The sequence below is a fragment of the Balaenoptera physalus genome (genome assembly GCF_965194825.1).
Source record: "Balaenoptera physalus genome assembly, chromosome: 14".
Taxonomy (NCBI): Eukaryota; Metazoa; Chordata; class Mammalia; order Artiodactyla; family Balaenopteridae; genus Balaenoptera; species Balaenoptera physalus.
Window position 1 is genome coordinate 31,609,203 of NC_138893.1, and position 18,103 is coordinate 31,627,305.

At 44.1% G+C, this 18,103-nt stretch overlaps 2 protein-coding genes across 2 annotated transcripts in view; one reads left to right on the forward strand and one right to left on the reverse strand.

Annotated features, from left to right (window-relative positions):
- LOC309642601 (uncharacterized protein C10orf120 homolog) overlaps window positions 1–18,103 on the forward strand; it is a gene marked incomplete at its 5' end in the record, with an annotated part of 64,665 nt that overhangs the window by 11,288 nt on the left and 35,274 nt on the right. The gene's annotated exons all lie outside the window — the stretch shown is intronic.
- The window catches only part of LOC309642887 (scavenger receptor cysteine-rich domain-containing protein DMBT1), a 30,803-nt gene continuing 23,941 nt past the window's right edge, over window positions 11,242–18,103 (reverse strand). Inside the window, 3 exon segments of the mRNA XM_082424958.1 lie at window positions 11,242–11,551; window positions 14,352–14,734; window positions 17,007–17,118. Of these exon segments, the coding sequence (XP_082281084.1) occupies window positions 11,260–11,551; window positions 14,352–14,734; window positions 17,007–17,118 (787 nt within the window). The 3' untranslated portion in view covers window positions 11,242–11,259.

Genomic DNA, 18,103 nt, shown 5'->3' on the forward strand with positions numbered 1-18,103 from the left:
GGCACTGTTCCACCTAACTGATGCGGTGATACCAGAAGAAGCCTAGTGGAAATTCAGAACCTTATCTCCCAGCAGCAACAAAGCCACCTCCAATGTGGTGTCATTGGAGACCAAAGCATGAGGGGTTTTTTCTTCAGTCTTTACCATAAGAACCTGATTGAGTTCCTAGAGGTAACAATCATGAAAGTGTGCCCCCCACCACCAAAAACAAAACAAAACAAAACTGAGCCTCCAGGAGGTTTTTGGTTTTGTTTTGTTGTTTTGTTTTTTGTTTTGTTTGTTTTCTCTCTCAAGCTAGTCCTCATTCAGCCTCCAGCAATTCATCAATTACTATTTATTTGTTCCTACCCATTGCTGGCTCCAGCAGTGACTTCTTCTCCTGGTGTGCTGTATGCCATGATTCTCTATATTCACCTGTCTCTTAACTTTGGGGGGTGGCTATTTTCCACGTGACTTCAATTCTCTTGTTAACTTAAGAAGACTTGTTGATTTTCAATTTGTTCCAATTTTTTTTTAAATTACATTAAACCAAACTGTTGAGTTTAGTTGTCTTTTTTTTGTTGTTGTTAAACTTTGGGTTTATTTATTTATTTATTTATTTATGGCTGTGTTGGGTCTTCGTTTCTGTGCGAGGGCTTTCTCTAGTTGTGGCAAGTGGGGGCCACTCTTCATCGCGGTGCGCGGGCCTCTCATTATCACGGCCTCTCTTGTTGCGGAGCACAGGCTCCAGATGCGCAGGCTCAGTAATTGTGGCTCATGGGCCTAGTTGCTCTGTGGCATGTGGGATCTTCCCAGACCAGGGCTCGAACCCATGTCCCCTGCATTGGCAGGCAGATTCTCAACAACTGCACCACCAGGGAAGCCCTCAATTTTTTTTCTTGTTTTGAGGATGCCAGTTCCCGAGCTCTTTACATTTTGGAGTGGAAATTGGAAGGTCCGTGTTCATTTTTATTTATTTTTTCTTTCGGTTCCTTAGACTGGATAATCTCAATTGACCTGTCTTCACTTTCTTCTCCCTGCTCAAATCTGTTGGTAAGCCCCTCCAGTGAATTTTTTTTTCAGTTATTGTACTTTCAACTCCAGAATTTCCATTTGGTTCTTTTAAAAAATAATTTCTGTCTCTATTGATATTCTCTATTGGAGACATTATACTCATACTTTCCTTTAGTTCTTTAAAAGTGGTTTACTTTGGGGATTTCCCTGATTGTCCAGTGGTTAAGACTCCGCACTCCCAATGCAGGGGTCCTGGGTTCGATCCCTGGTCAGGGAATTAGATCCCGCATGCCTCAACTAAGAGCCCACATGCTACAACTAAAAGATCCTGCACGCGGCAATGAAGATCCTGTGTGCTGCAACTAAGACCCAGTGCAGCCAAATAAATAAATAAATAAATATTAAAATAAAAGAAGTGGTTTACTTTGGACATGTTTAAAATAGCTGATTTAAAGTCTTTGTCTAGTAGAGCCAACGTCTGGGCTTCTTCAGGGAAAGTGTTTTTTTAAATTTTTATTGGAGTATAGTTGATTTACAATGTTGTGTTTCAGGTGTACAGCAAAGTGAATCAGTTAGACATATACATATACCCACTCTTTTTTCTTTTCTTTTCTTTTTTTTTTTTTAGATTCTTTTCCCATATAGGCCATTACAGAGTATTTAGTACAGTTCCCTGTGCTATACCACAGGTTCTTATTAGTTATCTATTTTATATAAAGTAGTGTGTATATATCAGTCCCAATCTCCCAATTTATTCCCCCCCCAGGGAAAGTTTTTGATTGCTTCCCTCCTCCCCCTTTTTATGGGCCATACTTTCTTGTTCCTTTGCATATATTACATTCTTTTGTTGAGAACTGCACATTTAAAATAATATAGATAATATAGAGTTCCCTGGTGGCCTAGTGGTTAGGATTCCGGGCTTTCACTCTCATAGCCTGGGTTCAGTCCCTGGTTGGGGAACTGAGATCCTGCAAGCCCCACGGCCAAAAAAAAGCAAGAAAAAATAATATAACATGGCAACTCTAGAAATCAGGTTCTCCCCATTCTCCAAGGTTTGTTGTTGTTGTTTGTTTAGTGACTTTTCTCAACTAATTCATTGTAAAGTCTGTATTCTTTATTGTGTGTGGACACTGAAGTCTCTATTGATTAGCTTAGTAGTCAGCTAATGATTGGCTACTAAGCATTTAAGATTACCTTAAATGCCTGGAACCAGTATACCTCCCAGTCTTTCATGAGGGGCTCTGTGTGCCTCCTGGAGCATGCCTTCAACAGTATCAGCCAAGCATTTGAAAACTCTGCCTTTGCCTTCACTTCCTGCTTGGGAAAAGCTTCAAGGTCAGCCAGGGTTGAATGCATAGGGCCATCTGATGTCTTTCTTGAGCATGCTCACAACCCTGCATGCACACAGCTCTGTACATGTGCATGGACTTCTAGACTCCCACGGATATGTCAGAGCTGTTCAAAACCCCTATGGACATCTAATTCACCAGCTTTTCCTTTAAGCTTTTTGGCTAGTCTGTCAGTTGCCCCAAATAATCCAATGCCTCAGAGAGCCAGGAAGTTAAAACATTTTGTCAAAAGTTTTGCCAAAACTTCTGTGAGGAGACTTTTTGCACTGAGTGGACTCCAAGTTAGGTCAAATGCAGATAGCTTTGCAAGCAAGTGACGTCTTCCAGAAAACCAGCAGATGAGTCAGATAATGACCGTTCTTTGGGAATGAGACTCTGAAAGGGCTCTACCTCTATTCTGCTCCCTCTGGTGGCTGCGTTGGAATCTAGGCTGTTGCAAATAAGGCTACCATGGAGCTGGAGAGTGAATGATGGAACAGTGCCACAAAGCATGCTGTTCAATACTGAGATTCAGTTGTTCTTAAATAAATGTTTCCTGAGCTGCTGAAAGCTTATAGTTAGTATCCAGAGTCAGAAAAACCTGATTCTGACAATTTCTTTTTTGCCAGATATTTCATTGCTTTTACAGAGGAGAGAATTTTCAGAGATCTTATGCCACCATTTTGGGTTATATCTCCCCTGCTGTTTGTAACCTCACCCAGGGTTTGGCCAGAGCATCAAGGAATAACCCTTTGTAGTTAAAGTAATTCCCTCATTTAATGGAACCAGCTTTGCTGGTGTGAGTACCTTGAAATCACAGAAACCCGATTTAGAACAGATATCCTCTTCAAATTGCTTTTTGAAATCTTTTTGTCTTAACTATAAATTATGATAATATTCTGAAGTCAATGAACCTATATCCAAATCCTGTTAAAAGCTACAAGTATATACTATTTCATTGTGTTGCTAAAACATAAAGTCTAACCAGCCTTCTATGACTGTACTTTTAGATATGAGTATTTTTAGATATTAGCCTCCCCACATCACTGTCTTTTTATTTTATTGAAATCCCAAATTTGCTTTTTTTTTCCCCCCAAATTTGCTTTTGATTAACTGTCAAACCTTAAATGGTCCTCTGAGAGAAACAAAATCTGAAAAGGTGAGATTGAAATTAAATGATTTAAAATCGTATTTGGGCATTCACATTTCCATTGGTGCTAAAATATATCTGAACATGGAATGGAATTCAGAACTCCCTGAAAGAGAGCTGGTGTCCAAAGAGTTGATGTCACACAGCCTAAGGCCTGATAGGCATACAAGTTGGAGCTGGACAGTGGTTGTCCATTCTGGTCGCACTGGTGGAGGCTGTGCTTCTAAAAGCGAGCTCTTCAAACTTATATCTCAATTACTCCTAACAAGGATAATTAGAATTTTCTTTCTCAGATTAAGGGTTTGAGAAATTCCTGATAAGATGTACTGTTGCCTAAAGTTTATTTTAATTGTAATTTTTTTAAACTGCCAGCATTCATCTTTGAATGGCAGCTTTGACGACTTAGATGCTCGTAAGTATGCTTTGGCAGTTGGATTGTTTATTCCTCTCTTCTGGCTCACTTTTCCCCAGTTTCAGGGAGTCAGATTAAACAAATTGCTTATTCCACACAAATGGGACTTCCTGGAAAGATTTAGGGTTTAGGAGGAAAAATGGCAGTTGTCAGAGGGAGATTTGAAAGCTTCCTTTTCCTGAAACATATCACTTACAAAATAGATTAGTATATTCTTAGTATTTTTGAACATAACATTTTTAAAAAGTCATTCCCTTAATAATTGCCATAGAAGATTTTTAAGCCTGATGTACAGGCAAGGGTTTAATTCTGACTCTGAAAGGGAACATATTTCAGGAGGCCCAGGTGTTTGGGAATAAAACCATTTGCTCAAGTGCAGGCTGGTTATTTACAGCTGCAGTTTACTGCATGTGAAAGAGAGAAAAAGATTCTCCCCACTTTCTTTCCTTCCTTCTCTCTGGACTTTGCATTTCAGTCCCATCTCATTTAGAAATGAACCCTTTCCCCAGTCTCTGGGCCAGCTTAGGGTCCTGGGCCCCCCCTAGGAAGACTCATAAGGCCCCCTCCCCCTTATACACGCATAAGGATCTGTGGTTTGGGTTCATTCTTCCTCCACTGAAGGAAGCATATTGAGGTTGCTAGGTGGCTGTGGGGAGGGAAGCCACATTCACTGCTTGTCTGCACTTCTCTGCCTAGGTAAAGCTTCCAAAGTTAACACGATAATTATGTTCTGCATTGGTGGCGGTATCCTTTTGGCTATGCTTGTGCTGATGGCTGCTGTCATCTGTCTTTACTACAAAGTAGCCAACGCATTGAAGTGAGTGATGTGGGTAAGAGTGGCTAACACTCCCTCAGATGGGATCCTGGGGTTCTGTGCTTGAGTAGGGTCATTCCTTGCCCCATGGCCGCACCCCGGGTGAGGTCAGGAACAGCGGGAGGGTTTGAGACGACAAAGGCAGTGCGTGTAGAATCTTGGTTTCTTTGCCTTCCTGTTTGGGGCTGTGAGTTCATCAGTAGAATGTTCTCAGCCAGGTGGCTCTGTGCTGCTTTGCTGTCACTTGGCCTCATTGAGTTTACCCTCAGCTGGCTAATTCCACAGCACTGCAGACTGAAGACTGTGTGAATGAGTCTCTCTGCCTGTGTTCACTCAGAGGATGGGCTGAGTTGATCTTCTCTTGCCTGCGTTGGGGAGCTCTCAGTGTGTCCTTGGCCTTGGGGACAGTGAGGTGGGCCTATAGGACTTTGGGGAAGCTGAGTTGTGTGAAGATCCTGGAGTTTACCTAACAGGGGAGTGTAGATCAGAAAAGTGAGCATTAGATTTGGGGGACAGGAACCTTCAAATATGGGAGAGATTGGTTGTCAGAAGCAGTGGTGTTCCCAAGCATTAACGTTCCAAGGAGGCAGCATAAGTTGTGGAACAGAGTCCTGCATCAAGCTTTCAATGACCTGCCTTTTATTTACAGCTCCTCCTCTGCTTGTATGTGTTTGATCTAGGCACTGTGTTTCTCCATGTCTCAGACTCCTTATCTAATAATGGGGAGAAAAAACAAACAAACAAACAAAAAAGAAGCAGTGGTGTTCCCACTCTAGGGAAGTTAGGCCTGTGTGCTGGAAGGTGAGTCCCAGCGCCCAGGGGACGGCTGACTTTGGCACCTGTCATGCTCTGCACTTGGCGGACTTGCAGTGATCATCTCGTGACCCGCACTTGCAATTCACTCTCCCTTATTTGCTGTAACCTGATTTTACATTTCTGGCAATCTTAGGAGAGAAAGGGATTAGACAGGAACTTGGGACGGGGGCAGAGCACTTTAATCTTGGGCTGGTGTCATGTGTTTGATTGGCTGCAGTCCTAAGCTTCTGAGATACCTCTGACAAGTTGTAACAAATGGACTGAGAAGAAAAATTCTAATCCTATGCTCTGTGTATGTCTTTTCTCAAGAGTTCCAAAAGTACCTATTTGTTCGGCCTTAAAAAATAATCCAGCCATGGTCACCCAGGACAAGGTCGCTGCGGCCATCACCACTGGGTCTTATCCCAACCTCCAATGCTGTGATGAATGTAACTTGTATGCTGGCTTTGATGCCCTGCCACCATGCTTCTGTGATGCAAACGAGGGACTCTGACTTGGGTGGGCATAAATATCTTTGTGAGCAATATTCTTTCTTAGTAGAATGTTTTATTATTCAAGTCAAGTTTTATACTGTTTACATTATATCATGTACTATATAACATATTTATGTACTTTTGAATAAATGAAATATTGAAAATAATCCTCTCTGCCTCCAGTATTGTTGTTGTTAGTTATAAAAGTACTTAACTTTGTGTAGTACCCACTTTGGGACTTGGGGCAACTAGCTTATAAAGTTATACTGCAATATAAGGAGAGTTAGAGTAGAAGATACACCTATATATCCAACCCCAGAAAAAAAATATTGATCTTAGAGTGTTTCTAGTTTCAGACCCTGCTAAACTTCCCACGCTCGGCCCTCCTCCTTCTAAGGGCTTCATTCACTCTCATCCAGCTACTCTACCATGGGCAGTTGTTACACTGCCCTGGAGGGAAACTCCATTCATCCCAGAGGGAGAACAGCCAGATGGGCTGTCTCTGGGTTGAGGTTGCCTGATCTGTGCAATCATGGGGTTGAACTCTGTGGTGTCAAAAGGACATTTTAAAAACCTGAGATTCCTCGTCCTGCTATCCTCCAAATCTTCAGAAGCAGATTTTTTTCTTCTCTTTGGATCACTTTAACACTGATTATTGCTGACTCAGCTGTCAGTGTCTTTAACTGCAAGCAGGAACCTCCCACTGAATGGTGAAGCCCAGATCCTCCTGGTCTCAGCAGCAGGCAGGAAGTGCACCCCTTGTCACTCCTGCTCGTCTGCTCCCTTCTGTTCCTGCTCTTTCCTCTGAGCCTCTGGAACCCCCTTCTAACCACAGACTCTCCATTTGTAACCACGATTTGTTCTTTTTTTAAAAAAAACATTTGAAATGTTGATAGCACATATTTAATTTATTTTTATTTATTTTTTGGCTGCGTTGGGTCTTCGTTGCTGCGCGCGGGCTTTCTCTAGTTGTGGCGAGCGGGGGCTACTTTTTGTTGCGGTGCACAGGCTTCTCATTGCAGTGGCTTCTCTTGTTGCGGAGCACAGGCTCTAGGCGCGCGGGCTTCAGTAGTTGTGGCACGAGGGCTCAGTAGTTGTGGTTTGCGGGCTCTAGAGTGCAGGCTCAGTAGTTGTGGCACATGGACTTAGTTGCTCCGTGGCATGTGGGATCTTCCCAGACCAGGGCTCGAACCCGTGTCCCCTGCATTGGCAGGCAGATTCTTAACCACTGCGCCACCAGGGAAGTCCCCACAATTCGTTCTTTCATTAACAAAACCCTTGCTTAGTGAGCATCATGTGTTTTACTCAAGGTAAAGAATTGACTCGTAATAGGTGGTTGGTTACCTGCTAAAAGGGATGGAAAAGGATAACAGGAAATAATGAAGGAAACGGCTACTATCTCTAGGCTAACAGGGAGAGAACAATGGTAGAACTAAGCATTTGGAAGAGGCCGCCTCCTGGCTGAGTTTCAGTCCTCAGCAGAGGGCTTGGCTGATGAGGGAGTATTCAGCGCTTTAGTGCTTGTGAAATTTGCCACAGGGATGTGGGAACTGGAGCTGCTCTCACACAGTAGCCCTTGGAATGTCTGGGAAACTCGATGGAGGGTGAGTGTCCCCAATCTCAGTAAGAGTTTCAAGAGGCAAATTCAAGGCTGCACCTTCCGTGGAGCCTGCCCCAGACCTTCCAGCTGGATGTGACGCGTCCTTCTCGAGTTCCTGGAGCACTTCCTCCCTCTTCTGGCACCTACTGCTTTCTGCCCCTTCTTAGGAGTTCAAATGCAGTTCGATTTTCTCTTGTCGCCAGCAAGCCCCTGAGCACGTCCAATTTCCCTCTGAACCCCACCCAGCGGGCAGCTCAGTGCCCAGCATCCGGGAGGCCCTGCACAAGTGTGTTCCAAATGTGGGGAATATGCCATAAGTCCAGGCATCGCAGGGTCCTTGAGGGAGGCAAGATGGAGTAAGGGGTCTTTGAGACAAACCTCTCTGGTTGGCGGTATGGACAGAGTGTAACACAGGGTCTTTAGAACTGGACACACTTGGTTCCAATCCAACTCTGCCTTTCACAGGCTAGTGCCACTGGAGGAGTTTCTTAACCTCTCTGAGCCTCAGTTTCCTTGATGTAAAATGGTGGCTGGGGGCTGCCAAACAGGCAGCCACATTCCTGATGCCCAGAGGCCTTCTCTTTACTCCTCTGTAGGAGTATACAGTATGCTGGGGATACACCATGGATAGAACAGCATCTCTGCCCTCAGCGAACAAGTCCTTAGGGGCCTGATTGAATTCCAGCTCCAAATCAAAACAGATTTCCCCCATTTTCTTCTTAATATTTCCATGTAGATCTTCCAAATACTTGCCCCAGTGGCCATGTGGGTGAATCTCCTCTGCATTCGTTCATATAACGAATAAGATCTTTTCTGACCCAATGTGAAAACACTTAAGAACTTACTTAGGATGGGCAAATCAAATTAAGTATTTAAAAAGAGCACTGAAAAATTATCTGGTCACTGGCCCATCAATCATCCCTCTGTCAGGAACTGACTAAACATCTGCTGGTGGCCATGCGAGGGGCATATTCAGAGGTGTGTCAGGTGCAATACTGTAATACTAAGAAAACTGTCAAATACTGTGACTCACTAGAGAGTGTAAAATCATATAACCAGGAATAAAAAAACTTTGTAGTGGAGCTATTGAGCTATACGATGCTCTATCAGCATACAATAATATATAATATCAATGTTATTTTTTCTTTAGTCTTAGCAGACTCAAAGGGGTGCCTCAGACCTGATGGGTGGAGCTGGAAGTCCAGGCTCCCCACCTGGCCTCCACCTGACTTGGGGGTGCAGGGGGGCCCTCCTTGCTGCCTGGAGGTGATGAAAGTCCCAGCTCTTCACTCTGCCTTTTCTGACATCACCCTGGGGAAGGGAAGGGAGGGGAGGACAGGGAATGAGATGGGTGTGGGGCACGGAGAGCAGGTGGAAGTCTAGGCTCCCCACTTCACCTTTGCTGCCTGGGCTGGGCGGGGGGGCATAGTTTTACCCATGGTGTTTGGAGCAGGTAGGTTATTGCCTAAAAGTTTTCTGAATTGCCTGGCTGCCCCTTTGCTGCTGGTCCTCTGGCTAGAGGGAGCAGGCTTCTCTTGGGCTGTTTTATTCTGCACCCATTGGAGTTTCCGGGTTGCACGCTTTTCCCTGTTAAGTGCATTTTGATCCCTGGGGCATGAGATGCTGAACAGCGGCCTTGGTTTTCAAACTTCATCATTCCTAGGAATCACCTGGGTGCTTTTGGAAAGGGCAGCTTCCTGGCTCCCATCCACTGAACTACACCCAGAGTACCTGAACTGGAAGTTCATTGGACCCTTATTTATTTATTCTTAAAAATTCAGTCCATTCATTGTCAACACTTTTCACATTAGGGATTTGCTAAAAGCCATAAGATGCTAATTTTGGAAACTGTTAGCCTCCCACTTTCTCAACAAGATTTGGATAGGTACCAGTTAATGGGCAGGTGAACTTTTCAAGGTGGAAACTCTAGCAGCTCTTGGTTACTTGGAAAAATTCCTTTTTTCATTTGAAGCACTTGCATGAAATAGATGCCAGATGCTAAAATCATTGTTTCGTGTGACTGAGGATGAAGCTACTCGTGAGAGATAATTAACTTTTGATACAAAGATTGCCATCTTCATCAAATTGACCATTAATTACATATCATCAACTTCTACTCTGTATCAGCAGGAAACTTACTTTTACCAAGACAGTTGTTGGTGAAGGGCATGTTTGTAATCAAACTGACATGTCTCCCTTTAGAGGCAATGTCCCTCCTTGGGTCACTTGTCAGATTTTCACCTCTCAGGAATTTGGGGTTCACTCCCAGGCCCCACCAAACCCTGCCTTCTCCCTGGGGGACTTGACAATACTGTATTCTCATCTCGCACATGCTATTTATTGACAAAGATGGGAACAATACCCTGGACTTGAGGGCTCATATTTTAAATATTGTTACTGAATATTTCTAAAAAATTTTTATTGGAGTTTAGTTGCTTTACAATGTTGTGTTAGTTTCTACTGTACAGCAAAGTGAATCAGCTATACGTATACATATGTCCCTTCTTTTTTGGATTGCCTTCCCATTTAGATCACCACAGGGCACTGAGTAGAGGTCCCTGTGCCATACAGTAGGTTCTCATTAGTTATCTATTTTATACATAGTATCAATAGTGTATATATGTCAATCCCAATCTCCCAATTCATCCCACCCCCCCGCCCCCCTTCCTCTTTGGTATCCATATGTTTGTTCTCTACGTCTGTGTCTCTATTTCTGCATTGTAAATAAGATCGTCTATACCAGTTTTTTCAGATTCCACATATATGCATTAATGTAGTTACTGAATATTTATTGAAAAACAACAACAAAAATATCTGGCTGTGTCCAAGTCTGTTTCTTTAAAGACAACTTTGAGGGTACTGAGCCTAGTGCAGGCCTCTTTCTGTTAAGGTATAAAAAGAGATTAGATTAAGTGGGCGCTGCCCTTCTTTTCTGGGAGCGTGTGGGAATATGCTAATCTTTCTTTGCATGCTTTTCAGGTTTCCTGTAATGCTTTGAAGATCTGGGAAACAGACTAAGTGCGTGGTAGCTCGCAGAGCAGTCCTGAGGGGTTGTTGTGATTGTCGTTCAGGCTCTCATTTGCAAGCCTAACCCAAACTCAGCAAAGCCAAGGCCCAATTTGTTCCCTTTGAAACAGACAAATAAAGCTTGTTTTGAGTAAATGACATCTGATTCAACTGACCAATTATTGTAGTTTAAAAAAAAACAGAAAAAAAACAGCGACTTTCTGACAGACCCTTAGTTTATTCTTCACAAGACCCTTGGCAAGATCTGAAAATAAATTCTCACACCGTCAGAGGGACAGGAACAAAAAGATACACCTACTAGCATCTAAACATTAAGGAGTCAAAGATATCTTTAAGTTGGCAATGTGGTATCAAGAGATAACTTTTTTTTATAATATGTTGCACTGTTTAAGACAATGATCAAGTTCTTGATAGTGAAGAGTTATAAAATGCAAGACTTCTAGCTGCAAAGAGAATGACTGCCTTAGAAGTTGAATAATCAGAGAAGAAGACTTACTTAGCAACAGACCTCAGAGAGAACCTCTTTAGCTATTTCTTTTACCTGTCTCTACATGGACAACCTCAGATTTGTCAAACTTACTATTTTGCTGAGCAGAAATAGAATTTACTTCTAATTTCTAACAGATTGACGTGAAACTTGGAGAAATCACACAAGGGTCTTTCTTCGATCAGTTCCTTTGTGGATCTCCAGTGGCCCCACCATTTGGAAATACTCAGTGTGCTCTACTGTGGCCTCCATGGGGTCTGTGCCCCTCTTACTTTGCCCTGCACAGCCCTGGGAGCAGCGGGAGGCGTGGTCCCCCACTTTGCACATGGCAACTTTACAATGCAGATAGATCACATCATAGCTGGTGAGAAAGCTGAAGACGTTGAACTTGAACTGGGCTATGTTCTTCTGTCGGGAGTGGAGGTTGACATAAATATTGTCTTTGATGCACCTGATGGCAAGAAAAACCCCAGGCCAAGAGGATTAACTTAAAGCATGGTGTGAATTAATTCTGGCTCAAATAATCAGGCTTGGACACAGACCTCTGAATTTCAACTGGAGTTCTCCCCACAACCCACTCTTCCTTTCGTTTATTAAAAAACTTTATAATACTACCATGAGGGGAAAAACCACCATTCCTGGCCAAACCACCATTCTTGGCCAGAAACAGAAGGGAACTGTAAAATAAAATAAAAACAAAACAAAGTAATTAAATTACAGCTAGAGCTGTTTCCTACTCTACTTTTTTCAAAAGGGGAGATTAAAGGTGGTGGCTGCATTATTTGAAGGTGAACTTCAATTATTTTAAAATGTATTTTGTAAACCCTAGTGCAACTACTAAAAAACTTAAGGAAAGAAGTAAATGATATATCAAGAGAGGAGATGAAATGGAATAATATAAAATGCTCAGTTAAAACCAGCATATAAAATGTTGTATTAAAACCAGAGAAGGGACTTCCCTGGTGGTGCGGTGGTTGGGAATCCGCCTGCCAATGCAGGGGACACTGGTTCGATCCCTGGTCCAGGAAGATCCCACATGCCGTGAAGCAACTAAGCCCATGTGCCACAACTACTGAGCCCGTGCACCTAGAGCCTGTGCTCTGCAACGAGAGAAGCCACCACAATGAGAAGCCCGTGCAGCGCAACGAAGAGTGGCCCCCGCTTGCCGCAACTAGAGAAAACCCACACACAGCAACGAAGACCCAATGCAGCCAAAAAAAAAAACAGAAACCAGAGAAGGCAGCAAAAGTAGAGTGGGGGGGAGAAACAAAGAACAAATGCAACAGGTAGAAAACAGTTACTAAGATGGTAGATTTTAATCCAACTATATCAATAATCACTTTAAACATGAATGGACTAAATATACCAATTTAAAGACAGAGACTGCCAGAGTAGATAAAATGAAACCAAGGTCCAACTATATACTGGCTATAAGAAACCCACTTTAAATATAAAGATAAAGATTAATTAACAGTAAAGGGATAGAGAAAGATTTACCATGCTAATACCAATCAAAAGAAAGCTGGATTAGCTACATTAATTTCAGACATAACAGACTTCAGAGCCAGGATAATTATTAGAGATGAAGAGGGGCATTACATAATGATGAAGGGGGAATCAGTCCTCCAAGAAGATGTAGCAATCCTTAATGTATATGCAGCAAACAATAAAACATCAAAATATATGAGGCAAAAACTGATAGAACTGCAAAGAGAAATCAACAAATCCATTATTATAGTTGGAGACTTTAACACCATTCTGTCACTAATTGACAGGTCCAGCAGGCAGAAAATCAGGAAAGATACAGATGACCCAAACAGCACCAACAATCAGCTAGACCTAATTGACATTTATAGAACACTTCAACAACAGCATAATACACATTCTTCAGCCCACATGGAACATTCACCAAGGTAGACTACATTCTGGACCATAAAAAAACACCATAACAAATTTAAAAGAATAGGAATCACAGAAAATACATCTTCAGAACACTTTGGGATTAATCTGGAAATCAGTAACAGAAAGGTTGCTGAAAATTCCTAAATATTTGGAAATTAAACAACACCAAGTAACCCAAAGATCAAAGAAAAAGTCTCAAGAGAAATTAAATATTTCAAACGAAGTGAAAATGAATATACAATTTACCAGAATTTGTGGGATGCAGCTAAAGCAATGTGTAGAGGGAAATTTATAGCATTAAGTTAATGTATTTGAAAGAAGAAAGATGTAAAATCAATAATCTAAGCTTCCACCTTAGGAAACTAGAGAAAGAAGAGCAAATTAAACCTAAAATAAGCAGAAGAAGAGTATGTCAGTTGTTAAATTCCAGCCTCTCTCCTATATGTATATAATATTTTTTTGGCTGTGCCACGTGGCTTGCAGGATCTTAGTTTCCTGACCAGGGGTTGAACCTGGGCCATGGCAGTGAAAGTGCTGATTCTTAACCACTGGACCTCCAGGGAACTCCCTCTCCTTGATATATTTTGAAAAGGGAGAATTGAAAAGGGAAGAGCTTTCTCACTCTGACTCAGTGCAGCTTAGTGCCACATCTGTGCACCTCCCGCACCATGGCTCACACTGCCTCTGGAAGGTGCTGCCTCTTGCCCCTCACCGGCTTTTTGGAAACAGGCACCACAATGCTTCTCATGGGCTTTAGGCTGCTGTGGCTTTCACTACTCTGCAGCTGCCATCAGTAAGTGATGGGTTTTGTTATCTTCACACTGGTTGCCAGTTACCCATCCATAAGCATTTTGCCCTGGTTGGGGGACATGGGAGCTATAAAGGCAAACAACTTGTCAGAGTTCTAACTTGTCAAATCCTTTGTTTAACCAAAGGCACCAGAATAAATCTCATCACTATAAGAGCTTAGCCTGGGGTAACCCACCAGCCCATCAGTGTAGGCCAAATATCCTGAGGAATGGGGAATGTAATACAGTTATAAAACTTAAAGAGAAGGGGGGCATGGGTATGAAAGGCTGGGATGAGACAGCAGAGTCTGAGACAGCAAGGATTCTGCCCAGGACTCTTTGGGGATTTAAGGGAAGTTGCCTAGACTTCCTATGATTATTTGTCCCCAACTAGGATGAGCGGGATGGTGAGGGCCCGGGCTCTGCTTCTGGGGCATGATGAGGACAGGACTCTCTGCACAATGTTATGATTTAGGACTACCAGTTAAGAAGCCACAGGTCCCCAAAAGAAGGCCACGTAAATATAATAGTCAACCAGCGAGGGCCTTCTATTTTCCTTACCCTTGTCGGATCAAATCGTACTTGACAGTTGTAAAATCACCAGGATCTGGAGAAGCCACGCAGGTATCCACAAAGAGCCGCAGGCAGGGATTGGGGCTATGGAGTGTGACCTGGAGGAAGACCTCTTTCCTCTGGCTGGTGTAGTGCGGCCGCATGCTCCCCACGTGCTGGGACGTGGGCAACTCGAGAAATGATATGGACACATCGTAGCTGGCATTCTCCCTTGGGACATCAGCCCCAGGGACAATTTCAACTGCTAACGGGCCGTCCACCTTGCAGGTGAACTTGAGCTGAGGCACCTTGTGCCGTACAGTGTCTTGGCCAGGGTGGCCCTGTGTTCGGCCTCTGATGGAGTTGGAGTAGCTGAGAGAGCCGAGGCTTTCCTGGGAGGAGAGAGGCAAGTTGGTGGCCAGTGCTCCTGGCTCCCTGACAAGCACTTTCTTCATGAGCAGAGACCTCTGCTTCATGCCCCCCCCACTTGGAGCCAGTTTGCTGAGAAGCTGGAGGGCATGAGGCCGCAGGCATGACCTTGCAGGTACCTGAGGCCATGATGGGTGACCTTATGTCCTTGTTTTTGGGAGTTTGGGGTGCATACAGCGAGCCCCTAGTGTGTGAGTCTGGACTCCTGTCTTCCCTCCCGTGAGGGCCAGGCTGTGGGATGTGAAGTGGGGTAGGAGGTCCACGCTGGCTGCTGAATTCTTCCACTGCTCCTCCCTGCTCTTGACCCCAGATCAACCCTGGCTCCCTGTGAGCTGTGGGCCTGGCCCTGCTGACCTTTGCTCTCAGCCATGTTCCTTTAAATCCAACATGACTTGAAGGGGCCAAGGGGGTGCTGAAGGCTGATGAGCAGGGGCCACTGCCTCTGGCAGCCTCCTTCCTGTAGCCTGGTGGGTCGCCAGAGACTCACTCTGCCCAGGGACGTTCAAGGAAGCCTTGGCCTGTGCAACTCAGATCCAGTGACAGTCTGCCTTGAAACTCTGCAAGGACTGCCCTGTCAGCTTACAGCAGTGTTTCTCACTGGTCTGCCTTGTTTTCCTTTTTTTGCTCCTAAGAACCAATATCTCTCTTCCCCCTTGAAGGGGATGTCACCCTTGTTGAGAATACACAGCTTAGAAGGAAAGCTAAACTCCAGGACCACATGGCCCTGCCCACTTCCAACCGAACTCTGGGCTTCCCGTGGCTCCTGGGCCTGAGTCTCTCCCTCGAGCTCTCCAAGCTGGCTGTTGCCTTGGGGGCTCTGCACTGGCTGACCCCCTGCCTGGAGCCCTCCTCCTGTTCCTCTGTACTTGGCTCCAGCTCTTTGTTCAGGCCTCGGCTCTTTGACCACCCTATTCAAAGTGGCACCCCAAAGCATTTTCTAGCCTCTTCCTTGTTTGATTGTCTTCTTAACCCTTTTCACTATAAAGGACTCTCATTTGTGTGTTTATCCAGTGCCTGTCTCCCTTCTCTCGAATGTAAGAGCCATGGACCTGTGGCCCTGTCGGTCTTGTTGGCTGCTGTGTCCTCAGCACCTAAAAGATTGTTCATTCACTGACCCTGAAATCAGATACAGGACCTTTTTATAGTGGTGTTTTTCCCATAGGTGGCCTGGGGCAGGTCACCACTGCAGGTGGTTCCTGACTTCTATATCCTCTGGCCCCAGCGCTGTGGTCAGCACATGAGGTTTGCAGGGGGAGCTGGGCCAGCCAAGGCCAGAGAGGACAGCTGCAGGGTTCTCCCTGCTGGCCTGGAAATGTCTGGGGCCTTCTCTCCTCCCAGGCACTGGGGGGGTTCCAGCATGGTTTCTGGGGCAGAAACCTCTGAGATAAAAACTAGAATTTTTAGAGCAAAAAGGATAAGAATGACCATGGTCTGCACAACCAAAGAGACAAAATGTGAAATATGGAGTTGAAGTGGTTATTTAGCATCATGCAGATGGTTTGAATGAATTCAACCTCCAAAAATATCAAGTATTTTTGTTTTGGTTTTTTTTTGGCATGTGTCTAAACAGGGATGTGAAAGAATAGATGAATAGCATAGGGATCTTGCTTTGGAACATGTTACATTGTTAAATGTATCTACAAAAATGATTTTGTGGTTATACAGTCTTCCTACATCTTTGGTATACTTGTTTCCTTAACTTCAGTGATACTGTTTTGTGAAATAAGTAGGTGGTTAAGGAAAATGAAATAAACATATTCATTTCATTATACATAAATGTCCTAGTATTTGCTTTCTACATTGGGAAATATAGCTCGGAACCTGGTTAGAAATATGGCAGTCAGTCTGCCTTCCCCCACGCTCAACACTATAGCTTGCACATGGTGGGTGTGCACTAACGCCGAATAAAAAAACATGTAAAAAATGCTTTAGCTTTGCAGCTAAGAGAATAGCATCCAGCTATCCATCCATCCATCCACCCATCCATCAGTCCATCAGCAGTCTGCACTTGTTACTATGGATTCCAAATTCAGTATGTATCCCAAATTCCCAAAAGGAAGGACAGTTTAGACAAATTAGTGAGCTGCTCCAGGTCTCACTGAACTCAGAAACAAAGTCATGGCTTGTGCCTTTCCTCTGTCCCTATCCAGGTTTTTAATGGGTGGTTGAATTTTCCAATCCTCTCTTTTTGGCCTCCATCCACAGAAGGGTACCACCACCTTGTCAGTTTCATACCTCTTGGACGGTGCCACAGCGGCCATAGGGAATGTTGAAGATCAGGTAGCGCCCTGTGACTTGGGGACGACCCAGCTCATCAATTAAATATAAGCGAAAAGAAAGTCCTGAACTTTGGTTTCATTGAGTTTTACCTCGTATGTCTTCAATGTAACCAGGAATTCAAAAGAAAGAAAATAAATAAAATAGAAGCAAGCAGCAGGCCTTGAAAAGATCATTACCACAGGGATTTGGGGGGAATCACATAGACGGATTCATCAGCAAAGCTTGGGAGCAAAAAGAACCTCGGTTGGGAGTTGAGAGACCCAGCTTTGCCCTGTGCTTTAGCTCTGTGACTGCTATAGACTGAATTGTGTCCCCTCAGAATTCGTATGTTGAGGCCCTAAACCCCAGTATGGCTATATTTGGTGATGGGGCCTCTAAGGTAGGAATTAAGGTTAAATGAGGTCATAAAGTTGTGGCCCTGATCTGATAAGATAGGTGTCCTTATAAGAAGAGACACCAGCACACTCTTCCTCTCTCTGCTGGCAGGCACTGAGGAAGGGCCCTGTGAGCACACAGTGAGAAGGTGGCCTTCTCCAACCCAAGCAAAGAGCCCTCACCAGATACCACCTCTGCTGTCACCTTGATCTTGGACTTCCAGACTCCAGAATTGTGAGAAAATAAATTTCTGTAGTTTAAGCCATGCAATCTGTGGTGTTTAGTTATGGCAGCCCGAGCTAAGAGAGTGACCTTAAGCAAGTCTCTTCCTTCTTTGGGCCTCATTTTCCTCCAAAACAAAATGGTGGTGGTTCAGCATCTTATTCCTTGAATGTGGTCCGTGACCAGGAGTGTGGGCATCACCTGACAGCCTGTGAGAAATGCAGAATTCAGGCCCCACCTGGAGCCACTGAATCACAATCTGCATTTTGACAAGTTCCCTAGGCCATTCACTTGCATGTTAACCTTGACTGGTGTAGGTCATTGCTAAGGTCTCCCCCAGAATTGACATTTGACGCTATTTTATCCTATTTATCCTGTCCCTGCACCTGCCTTCACGATGTTCAGAATCATAGCCAGTGATGGGGGAGTGGCTTGGAACCTCCCCGGCCTCTTCT